The sequence below is a fragment of the Zeugodacus cucurbitae genome, chromosome 3 (assembly GCF_028554725.1).
Source record: "Zeugodacus cucurbitae isolate PBARC_wt_2022May chromosome 3, idZeuCucr1.2, whole genome shotgun sequence".
NCBI lineage: Eukaryota > Metazoa > Arthropoda > Insecta > Diptera > Tephritidae > Zeugodacus > Zeugodacus cucurbitae.
The window spans coordinates 70,833,528-70,845,828 of NC_071668.1; the positions used below are offsets into that span (position 1 = coordinate 70,833,528).

The 12,301-nt window shown below is 37.3% G+C and overlaps 1 protein-coding gene across 4 annotated transcripts in view; it reads left to right on the forward strand.

Moving 5' to 3' along the window:
* LOC105216972 (chaoptin) overlaps positions 1-12,301 on the forward strand; it is a 292,722-nt gene that overhangs the window by 88,520 nt on the left and 191,901 nt on the right. For all 4 annotated transcript variants that reach the window (XM_029043331.2, XM_011191760.3, XM_011191761.3 and 1 more), the window contains one exon: positions 8,263-9,175. In XM_029043331.2, coding sequence (XP_028899164.2) covers positions 9,126-9,175 — 50 coding nt within the window. In that variant the 5' untranslated portion in view covers positions 8,263-9,125. The remainder of the gene's footprint in view (positions 1-8,262; positions 9,176-12,301) is intronic.

Below are 12,301 nucleotides of genomic sequence, written 5' to 3' on the forward strand. Positions count from 1 at the left end.
ACAACGTTTCAACTATTCTATTTGATTTTTGATTAAGTGATTTACCGTATTTGGGAATGTACACAAGAACTCTTTTCTCCAACCGAATGTTATAGTATAGTTATAGTATCTGCACTACCAAATATCTATAAATTTTTGTAGTAACGATTGAACATTATCACTGCCATCTCAAAATTTGTATGAGCTAAAGACCTTCAAAGACCAATCTACTTCGCTATTGTAAAAGATGATAGACTAAGACTTTCCAATCATGTTTACTTTTCTAAAATTCAAATAGTCTGGGTTCAGTATATAAAACTCAGCTAAATTAAATTCAAGCTTGTTTTAATTTTATCAAAGAAAAAAATCATTTCTTATAACACAAGTATTTATTACTGAAATTATCAATAGAATTATATACTTTATTATTTATATATACCAGGATCATATATATAGAGTTGAACTTCCATAAATCGAACTTCTATAACTCGAACTCTTGTATTGGCAAAAGAAGTTTAATTGCACATAAATTACCTACAGTAACTCCAATTCTCTCTTACTCAGAGGGTTTTGTGGATTATGGTGATTCGTGTTAGTGAAAATGAGCGAATCGGTTTATGACCAAGCCAACTTCCAATTAAACTCAAATTTTGGATTTCAAACTGATTTGTTCATTCTGGAATTTTTAATTCGATACAAGTACTGCGTTGGAGATGTACATCGTTCATTTAAAAATCATAGAAATCGGACTATAACTTTTGAAGGCCATCTATATGGCTGAAAATTTTTTTTACCAGAAATATCGATAAATCTCTAACCCATACCCGATTCACTCAAAATTTTTATATGTATTATAATTTTCGGTTACAAACAACATTTGTTCTACGATTTTTCTTAAAAATTATTATTTTAGATTTTACAGGGTATTTTATAGGGAGGTCCTTTGTGGAACCACTAGGTGCTCATTAGAGAATTACATTTTAAATAAATATTTTTACAAAAATCCACATGTTATTGACATGTGGCCATCGAGATCGATCTCGTAAAACCACTGGACTATCATCATTGTCAGTCACTTGGAAGTACAAAATTTTCCTTCAAATAATTTTTTACGCAAGTGTAAGTCAAACTGAAAATTACTATAAAGCACACACACAAGTGGCGACTGAACTAAAAGTTAACGGATATATCAAAGCAAATGGTCACGACATGTAATATTTAAAAATGCGTATTTATAAATGATAAATTTACAAAAATAGCGGTTGGTTCCTGCAGGTACCGCCAGGCGATATTTTATGAAAATTCGGAGGGAGTCGATTCAATAATGTTTCTACTTATCAGAAATTGTTAAATCGGGTCATTACTTCCAGTTATTTCCATATACATAATATTAGGGGTTTAAAAATCCGATTGGCTTGCTACCATATATTCCGTCAAATAAGTAACTTGAAATTCTCATTTTAAATTTTCCCGCTGAGAATATTTCAAAAATTTAAATTTGGTTCATATGTGAAAAATCTTAGTTTATTGGAACTAGTACTTCCGTAGATTCAATCGGCCAATAGTGCGTTCTTGCAATAGGATAGTTGAGTTTAAGGTCAGTTGATTTGACCTTCATTTGTCTCTTAGTAATAATCGGAACTTTTTAAACATTTGTACGAGGACCCTTTGTAAAACAACATTATTGGAGTCTTGCCTTATATCCAAATCAGTTGTCAAAATGTGCTAATATTATACATAAAATGATGCTAAAAGCTTCATCTTTAATCTCTATACAATTAAATTCTCCATTTCGGAGAGCGATTTTCAAAACTTTTTTGTTTTTATTATTATTATTATCTATGTTAGTGCTAAAAAAATGGATTTTTTGTTTTAATTTCAATAGAAATTAATTTAAATATTTTAATATTTTATTTATTTATGCTATATGCACATATTAAAATATTACCTTTATCTCCTTTATTAATTTCAACCAAAAAAATACCTACACCATTTAAGCGCATAAATTATGCGCGATTATCAGTGAAATTAACTAATATCTGGTAAATAGGCTTAATTTGACGCACAAAAAAAATCGATAAACATTTTCAACAGCCACAAAAACGATTAAAATTTGCATTTAAAAAGCACAAACTGCGCTGCCGCGCTGTGACGTGTAAAATATGCATTTTGCGAAAGGTCAACATTTGAACTCGACTGACCTACGCTAACAAGCTTATGGCCGACGTTGAGTGGCATGAAGCGACAAAACGTACAAATGATGTGCTACATTTAGTTTAGTTGTTGTTGCAACATGTTTAATGGCATATAACCGCTTTTTCATACAATAATTGTCACACACACACACACACGCATACAAGCAGTTATAAATTTACATAATTTTTATCTAATTTATATGCCATGTTGCATTTGAAGCGCATCTAATTAATATCATCAGCCATTAATTGCATAATTTATACGCACATGCAAAGCTAATGATGCAACAGATTTACTTATTGTTGTTGTAGTTACAACAAACACACAAACATATACACATATGTATAGTTAATGACCACAGCGCTGCAATTAATATTAATAACAAATGATAGCAGCGCAGCAGAAGGACAATAAAACACTAAAAAAAGTAATAAAAACAGCAACAACAACAAATATTTTTTGTGTACAACAACAATGTTTTCCTTGTTTTTGTTGGGATTTTCTGATACTTTTATTATACTTTCGCAACAAAAGTTGCTAAGAGAGTATTATAGTTTTGTTCACATAACAGTTGTTTGTGTCACCAAAAAATAAAAGAGTTAGATATGGGGTTATATATATATAAATGATCAGGATGACGAGTGGAGTCCGGATGTCTGTCCGTCCGTCTGTCCGTGCAAGCGATAAATTGAGTAAAAATTGAGATATTTTAATGAAACTTGGAACACATGTTCCTTGGGACCGTAAGAGGTTTGCTTTCGAACAAATTCGAAAATCGGCCCACAAAATGGCGAAAATCGAAAACACATAATGTGTCATAACTAAGCCATAAATAAAATTTGGAACAAAGGATCGCACTAGGAGGGGTCATATTTTGATGTAATTTTTTTGGAGAAGTGGGCGTGGCCCCGCCCCCGAATCGGTTATTTGTATATATCTCGCAAACCAATGAAGCTATAGAAACCAAACTTTCTGCAGTCGTTTTGTTTAGCCACTTCTTAATACAGTTCAAAAATGAAAGAAATCGGATAATAACCACGAACACCTCCCAAACAAAGGTTAGGTTGAAAATTACTAAAAGTGCGTTAACTCACTGTCCGTCCATCTGATTCCTTCACTTTAAAAGATATACATTACGGACAAATGAAGATATCGAAATAAAACTTTACATAAATACAGTATATGATCTGTGGCTTCACTCTTAGAAAAATTTTCAAAATCGCATTATAACTTTTCAAGGCCCCGGATATCTACATGAAGAACTCAGTGCCTAAGGGTAATTTTTCACCGAAAATATCGGCAAATCTTTGAGATATTTTAATTTAATTCAAAGGAAAATTTTTCTACTTGGCTGTCCCCGGATCGAATCACTCGCAACCAGATCGATCATGTTGTGATAGATGGACGACATGTCTTCAGTGTTTCTGATGTGCGTACGCTTCGTGGTCCCAACATCGACTCGGACCACTATCTTGTAGCAGCTAAAATACGCACCCGCCTCTGTGTAGAAAAGCGCACACGTCAACAAACACAAGGAAGGTTCGACATCGAGAAGCTGCAATCACAACCGACAGCCGAACGATTTTCTACTCGACTTGCACTCCTGCTCTCTGAGAGCACTCTTCAGCATCTCGGTATAAGGGAACTGTGGGATGGCATATCAAACTTCTTACGTACAGCTGCAACCGAAACCATTGGTTTTCAGAAAAGTCAAAAAAACAGCTGGTATGATGAGGATTGTCGTCTCGCAGTGGAGAGAAAACAGACTGCCTACCTCGCAATGTTGCGATCGACCGCAACACTTGACAAGCTGGCCGACAGGGGTAATGCTCGAAAATTTTACGAAAAGATCCGACGACTAACTGAAGGTTTCAAGACCGGAGCACACTCCTGTAGGACCCCCAGAGGTGATCTAGTTATTGATGACCAGAGTATACTGAATTTGTGGAGGGAACACTTCTCCAGCCTGCTGAATGGCAGTGAAAGTACAATAACAGGAGATGGCGAACCCGATTCCCCAATCGACGACGATGGAGCAGATGTTCCATTGCCCGACCGCGAAGAAATTCGAATAGCAATCACCCGCTTGAAGAACAATAAGGCGGCGGGGCCGATGGATTACCGGCCGAGCTATTCAAATACGGTGGCGAAGAGCTGATAAGGTGCTTGCATCAGCTTCTTTGCAGAATATGGTCGGAAGAAAGCATGCCTGACGATTGGAATCTCAGTGTACTCTGCCCAATACACATAAAGGGAGACCCCACAATTTGCGCCAATTACCGTGGGATAAGCTCCTCAACATCGCGTATAATGTTCTATCGAGCGTATTGTGTGAAAGACTAAAGCCCACCGTCAACAAACTGATTGGACCTTATCAGTGTGGCTTTAGACCTGGAACATCAACAACAGACCACATATTCACCATGCGCCAAATTTTGGAGAATACCCGTGAAAATAGGATCGACACACACCATCTCTTTGTCGACTTTAAAGCTGCTTTCGACAGCACGATAAGAAGTTGCCTTTATTCCGCGATGTCTGAATTTGGTATCCCCGCAAAACTAATACGGCTGTGTAAGCTGACGTTGATCATCACCAAAAGCTCCGTCAGGATCGGGAAGGACCTCTCCGAGCCGTTCGATACCAGACGAGGTTTCAGACAAGGTGACTCACTATCGTGCGACTTCTTTAACCTGATGCTGGAAAAAATTATAAGAGCTGCAGAGCTAAACAGAGAAGGTACAATCTTCTACAAGAGTGTACAGCTACTGGCGTACGCCGATGATATTGATATCATCGGAAGCAACAACCGCGCCGTTAGTTCTGCTTTTTCCAGACTGGATAAGGAAGCGAAGCGTATGGGTCTGGTGGTGAACGAAGACAAGACGAAATATCTCCTGTCATCAAACAAACAGTCAGCGCATTCGCGTCTTGGCTCCCGCGTCACTGTTGACAGTCATAACTTTGAAGTTGTAGATAATTTCGTCTACTTGGGAACCAGCATTAACAGCAACAACAATGTCAGCCTGGAAATCCAACGCAGAATCACTCTTGCCAACAGGTGCTCCTTTGGACTGAGTAGGCAATTGAAAAGTAAAGTCCTCTCTCGACGAACAAAAACTAACTCTACAAGTCCCTCATCATTCCCGTCCTACTTTACGGTGCAGAAGCGTGGACGATGTCAACATCCGATGAGACGGCACTAGGAGTTTTCGAGAGAAAGGTTTTGCGGAAGATTTATGGTCCCTTAAGAATTGGCAACGGCGAATACCGCAGAGGATGGAACGATGAGCTGTATGTGTTATTCGACGACATAGACATAGTCCAGCGAATAAAAAAACAGCGGCTACGCTGGCTAGGTCCGCTGGTGGAAGCCGAGGAAGAGGGAGACGTCCACTCCGATGGAAGGACCAGGTGGAGAGGGACCTGGCGTCGCTTGGTATAACCAATTGGCGCCAAACTGCCAGAAGGAGGGATACGTGGCGCGCTGGTTTGGACTCGGCTATAACCGCGTAAGCGGTGTCTTCGCCAGTCAAGAAGAAGAAGAAAATTTTTCTCCTCATTGTGTATCTCTGTTCCAAAAATTATTAAAATCGGATCAGAATTTCCCCTAGCTCCCATATACCTAATTATAGGATTGGACTTTATACCGAATATATGGGTCAAATTGTGAGTTATCTTAATAAAATGACATCAATAAATTGATTGAGTATAAAATGTTCGGTTGCACCTGAAATCAGCCTTTCCTTACTTGTTGTTTTTGTTATTTTTTTATTGTAATTTTTTTGTTGTTGTTGTATATAATAAATGTGTAAGCGAAGATTTGTAGCGCATAATTTAAATTTAAATGCAATGATAGCTGCACACACACACACACACTTACACTTGCGCGGCGCTTAATTACACACCTTGCACTGGTTCATGTGTTTGCTTTTGTTTTTATTTTTCACCAAAATCCCATTTACATTTGTGATTATCGCTAGCATAATGACAGGCGCATTGCCTAGCTTATTTATTGTTAACAATTCATATGAATTACAAACAATTTAATAGTTGCATAAGCAAACGCTAACGCATACATAAACTAGCTTTTTTGTAGACAGAGTTGCCATCTGTAATTTTTTCTAAATAAATTTTTTGTATTAAAATTAATGTGACATTAAAATTTTTTTATTATTTTTTTTTTAATTTTTTCACCTTTGTTGTTGCACGCTCACATTATTAGCCGAGCAGCGTTAATTAAAAGGCGGATGTTGGCACTAACAACAATTAAAAATTATTTTTTTATTATTCTTCATAAGTAGATATGTGTGTCTGCGTTCGCTTGTGGACACTGCATAAATAAGCGTTTAATTAAATTTTAAAATTTTCCAGCTTAATAAAAAAAATCGAAATATATTTTTTTACTTTCTATTTACTCACGTGTTGTTGCCACACGCCATATGCTCTTTATCTCTGGTGTCAAATGCACTTGCCACTAAATTTGCATACATATTATTTACCCTTTCAACTGTAGAGCTGTTCAATAATTGTATTTAACAATAAGCTATTTGCTATTGCCGTTATTTAAGGATATTAACATTTTGTGGTGAACCAGCTGTTTGTATTGTTTGGTGTTTATGTTTTAAAAATATTTTTTAAGCTGCCATACAAATGAGTTCAAGGTAACCAATACATACCCATTTGGGATAAATAGTTTTTATAACGATATATACTTACATATATATACAGTGTTGATATTATAAGGCATGTAAGGTAACAAAAACGAGGTACTTTTTGGAATTTTTTGAAATATTTTTTCGAACTTTATGGTGCTTTATACTGTTTCAATCAAATATTTATCCGAAAAAAATATAAAATAAAGATGAATATACCTTATAAACTAATGGTTCCTTCTAAACTACTATCAAGTTTCATAGAACTGTTAGGAATATTTCGTGTTTGATTCTTGTATTATGCGCAATATTTATCAGTTAAAGATTGCCACCCGCATTTAACTCCGAAAAATTTGTCAAACTCCGCTTTTTTGCTCTTTATTCAATGCTTTATAAAAAGTGTTACAGTGATCGGGTTTAGTTCAAATATGCGCCGTATCGTTCTATAATCTGTTCCCATCTAGACGGCAACTTCATAATACCCCCCTCCTTATTTGCGAACGAATCGGACAGCTACTTTTCACAAGAATCTTTTGAGTTCAACTTTACACCACCAAGGGCGTTCGCCATGAACAGGAACAGGTGGTAATCACTTGGCGCTATGTCCGGGCTATATGGTGGAAGCGATAAAATCTCCCATCCGAGCTCCCGTAGCTTTTGACGAGTCATCAACGAAGTGTATGGTTTGGCGTTGTCCTAGTGGAACACTACACCCTTCCTGTTGGCCAATTCTGGACGTATCTGGTCGATCGCCTAATTCAAGCGGTTAAGTTGTTCGAAGTAGATGGTAGTATTAAGCGTCTGGCCATATGGGAGCAACATATAGTGGATGATTACCCTCCAATCCCACCAAACACACAGCAAAAGCTTCCTGGCCGTCAATCCCGGCTTGGCCACTGTATTCACTGGCCTTCAACCACGACCGTTTTCGTTTGATATTGTCGTATGTGATCCATTTTTCGTCGCCAGTCACCATCCGCTTCAAAAATGGCTCGAGATCGTTCCGTTTCAGCAGCATATCGCAGGCGTTCATTCGGCCCAGAAGGTTATTTTGCGTCAAATCATGCGGCACCCAAACATCAAGGTTTTTTTGTGCACCCAGCCTTCTGCAGATGTTTTAAAATGTTTTGGTGACTAACTCCCATCTCCTGGGCGATGTCCCGCAAAAACTGATTTCTTAATTATAATTTTAATTGATTAATTATTTTGACTGTGCGAAAAGGCTATTAGTAGTAGAATAATCGTATATAAAGTTAACGAAAGTATAATGTTAGAGCTTGTGTTTGAGTTTTTGAACGACTGAGATTTTTGGTTTTTTATAAATTAAAGGTCACGACGAACAATATGTTCTTGATATCGAAAAATTATCTATATACTACCTACCGCCTAAATATATGCCACACATAACATATCTCTTTCTTTTTCCTTGCAGCAACTGGAATTTATAGCGGAAACCTTGCGAAATTCACAACAGCAACAACGATATAAATAAATGACTGAAGCAACCACCTAACGGTCCGCACGTGCACTCACACGTGCATATTTGTACTCATTTGTTTGTTCGCTATCGCTAAAGAAAAATCCATAAATTTGAGCGCACATAAAAATAACTCATAAAAATTATGTCTGGAATACAATAAGCAGCAACAACAGCGAACAGCGATCAAAGGTGAAAAAGCCAATAAAATGCCAAATTATCGTTTCTACGAATACCAAACAAAAAAGCCGTTATATTTTGTGGCTGCCGTAAATTGAATCGCCAATATTTTTACGCTGCTCTTTGATAAGAATTTATTGGTCTACTTTTACTGTGGCTGCATAAACAACGGCATTTAGCCACCCACAGGCACGCACAAGTGCCAATAAACCTAGAATTACAATTGAAAACGAATACTCGCACCAATTGCGATGCTAAAAATACGAAATGCGGGCATAAATTTAGATTGAGTGGACTTGCGCAAGTATATTGAGACATAATTACGGTGAAAATAATAATGACGAGTGCAAACAATTGAGCAGCGGCAGATAAGTGTGGCTCGTTATTGAAGTGAGTTAAAGATAGAGTAAAAGTGAGAAGAAAGTACATAATTCATAGAAAAATTAATCTGGAAAATTAATATAAAAAATATTCGTGAAGTATTTTGCGTAAAAATACGCCAAGTGTTAGGGTACAGTGTTCAAAGAGTGTTTAATAGAAGTGCAAAATATTTGAAATTTTAACCAGTGCATAAATAGTGTTTGTTAAAATAGTCTTAATATCAATGTGGACATTCGGTACTCGGCTCAGCAACACACATGCGCATTTGCAACATTATGGAGGCGTGTTTGGTGGCTAATCATTTAATGTGAGTACACTTAATGTAATTATTTAATTTATAAATTAAGTAATTTATTAATTTTTATTATGAAAAAAATAGTAGACATATGTATGTGGCAACACTGCCATAAGAATTCCAAAAATCTCTTTAGAGAATTAAGTCTACAATTTTATATTAATTTTATAGCCTCTTCCATTACCCTAAGAGTGAATCAGGCCTGATTTTAATAATTGAGTTTTGCTTGAGTACTACTCAGTATGAGTCTCGAATTGAGATTGAGTCTGAATTTAAATGTGTCAAGGTTTCAGTTTCATTTTTGAGTTTCGGTACTAGTTTTTTTGAGCTAGATTTTCAGTTTGTGTTTAAATGTGATTTCGAAGGAGAGTTTGAGTTTATTTTTGAGTCAGAGTTATATTCTCATTTTGAGTTTAACATGGATTCGGTATTTTAATTTGAGCTTAACTTGAGTTTAAGGCTCAATTTTTGAGTAAATTTGATTACTAAATGTGAGTTAAATTTGAGTTTGAGTCAAGGTTTCAGTTTTATTTTTGAGTTTCGGTACTAGTTTTTTGAGCTAGATTTTCAGTTTGAGTTTAAATTTAAGTTCATAATATAATTTGAGTTTAATTCTGAATCAGAGTTTTATTCTAATTTTTAGACACATTTTGAGTTTAACATTTCAATTTGAGTTTTACTTGAGTTTAAGACTCAATTTTTGAGTAAATTTGAATATGATATGATATATTTTATTGATTTTCAGTTATAGTTATTATATTAAGTCGACCTCTTCCGTGTCGTCTTCGTCAGCCGCTTTGTCGCCTTGGAAGATTTTCATATTGGCCTTGCGAATGCCGAAGCTGATTTTGTTGTCAGCCTTCGTTAGAGCGTCTATGGACTCATCGCATATGGCCACTAGTATTGGCCGACTGGCTTTGTTCGGTTTCTCCTCCTTTATTAGTTGCCACTCATCTATACCTTGTATAGTCTTATTTTGCATCTTAATGCACCTGAGGAGTTTTTCGCCTGGCTCTTCTATCGGGAGGCCGCCAAATGCGTTCACGTGGTCTCTTTGGGATGTCCTTGGCGGGTATAAGCCTCAGTTAGAGGCCTACAAAGGCGTCGCTGATGTTAGCAATGCTACTCGTTAGGAAATCCAGAGAGGCCTGTTCCGCGCACTTGATGACCCTGTAACGCCTAAGGGATTGTCAAGTATAGAGCTTAGCACCATACTTGACAGTTTGACATCGATCTCCATCCATTTTTCCTGCATTGTGCTTGGTGAGGAGGAGTTGCCGTCCATGTCACGTCTTGTAGGCTATCTTTTGCTACATCGCAGAAGTGTTTTGTTGTTGTTGTACTTTTTTGTTCACCTTCACTCTGCCTGGGTTTTTTGCACAGAGTGCCTTGCGGTTCGATAAGTGAGCGATTCCTTTTTTGGGAACTGCTCGGTTTTGTGCTCTCGACTTGTTGTTCTTGAGGTTTGAATTGCTTCCTTTTCAGGAAGCTTTCGTATTCCTCCAGTGTTTGTTTGAGGCGCTTGATTTCTTCCTCATCAACTGGGGTGACGGCTGCCTGATCTTTCGCTATGTTTCCTAGCACAAAGACTGCCCTCTGGTACCTGTTTTTCCTCAGTTGATTTTGGTTTTTTTTTGCGTTTCTTGCGCTAGTTGTCTTCTTTAGCTACCACTGCACTTTGGTTGGTGCTCGTGGCTGCTTTGGAGGTGGAGGCTTCCACATCAGATTTATTTGTTGTTGCTGCTGTCACTACCGGCGTATTATGGCTGGTACGCCCGGTAGTACTCTTATTCGTCTCCTGGCTGAAGGCGAGTAGTTTGCCCTCATCGGATTCCGTTAAAGGATTCCGTTATGTCATTTCAGTTCCAGTAATCATAGCAGTTGTCGGCAAGTGGGTTGTTGTAGTTGTTTGTTTGTTCATGTTTTGGTCCTACGAGTAGGCTGGAAAGGGTTGTCACTCATCCGCAGAGCCGGTATGCGTAGAGAAGGCATTTTGATACTTCCGACCTCGCCCGGGCATCGGAGGCGACCCTTAGCGATCAGCTATTCGTTGCCGCCCGCTGACCATTCAGCCATCGGCACGGGTATCTCAACACCTTGGCTTGGAGTGGTGTTGATACGGGTGTCCTCACTTTTAAAGACTTTTAAAAAGTTTTAATTTGTAATAATAAATATCTGCAATCCTAAATGTAGGCAACGAATTTGGATTTTTTTCGTTTTTTTGTTATGCAGTGCTTTAAAGTACTTTAAAAAACTTTTCAAATCACTTTCCTTTTTTGTTTTTATTTTATTGAGAAATTCATCATTCGCTCAAAAGCGTGCACTAAATACCGGCAAAAATCAATTTGACATAAATACCAATAATTTCATAGTTCTACATCATTTTAATAGCGTGACATTTAAGCCACGAACAAAAACAAGGCTAACTACGCTACTTTAAACCACAAAACAATGCTGCCGCGCCTATAGTTAGGCAGTGAAATTATGGTAATAAAAATTGTTTACTCCGAGAGAAATAAATACTTTCACTTACACTTTTCGCCATTGCAATGTTTAAAAAAATATGTATTTATGTCCCAATAGTTACAATTTCGTTTTTTCGTAACCTACATTTAGGCGTAAAAGCGCGTGTCAACTTCTAATTGCCACGGCGCAGTTACAATTGCATTCGTCGCATGTTCGCACAAGCAGTTTGAGTAACGGCACATATTTCGTTGCGCTAATAACGGTAGGAAAATAACGGCATAACATGCAATATACCATGCGCACATACACACTCACCTTATGGTGCGCCTTAAAATATGCATTGTTTGCGTTGAGTGCGGGCACAATATATCACAACAAGAATTTACAAATCATTAATAAGAGTTTGCGGCATGCTATGCTACATTCCTTGTTGCTCACTCAAGCTCAAGCTCGTCTGCTTGTTGGTATGTCTTCAGCTAAAGCAATTTTGTTGCGGTAAATAGTTTGTCGAGCTTGTTTTGTTCGCTTGCGCTGGTCGTTTAACTAAATCGATGTGCGTGATTTATTGAAATTCACTTAGCAGGCAATGCGCCAAAAAGTATGCCAATAAAACTTTTACCCTTAAGCGGTGAAAGTTTTCAAAGCAAAATATTGCCAAATCGATTTTGGCAG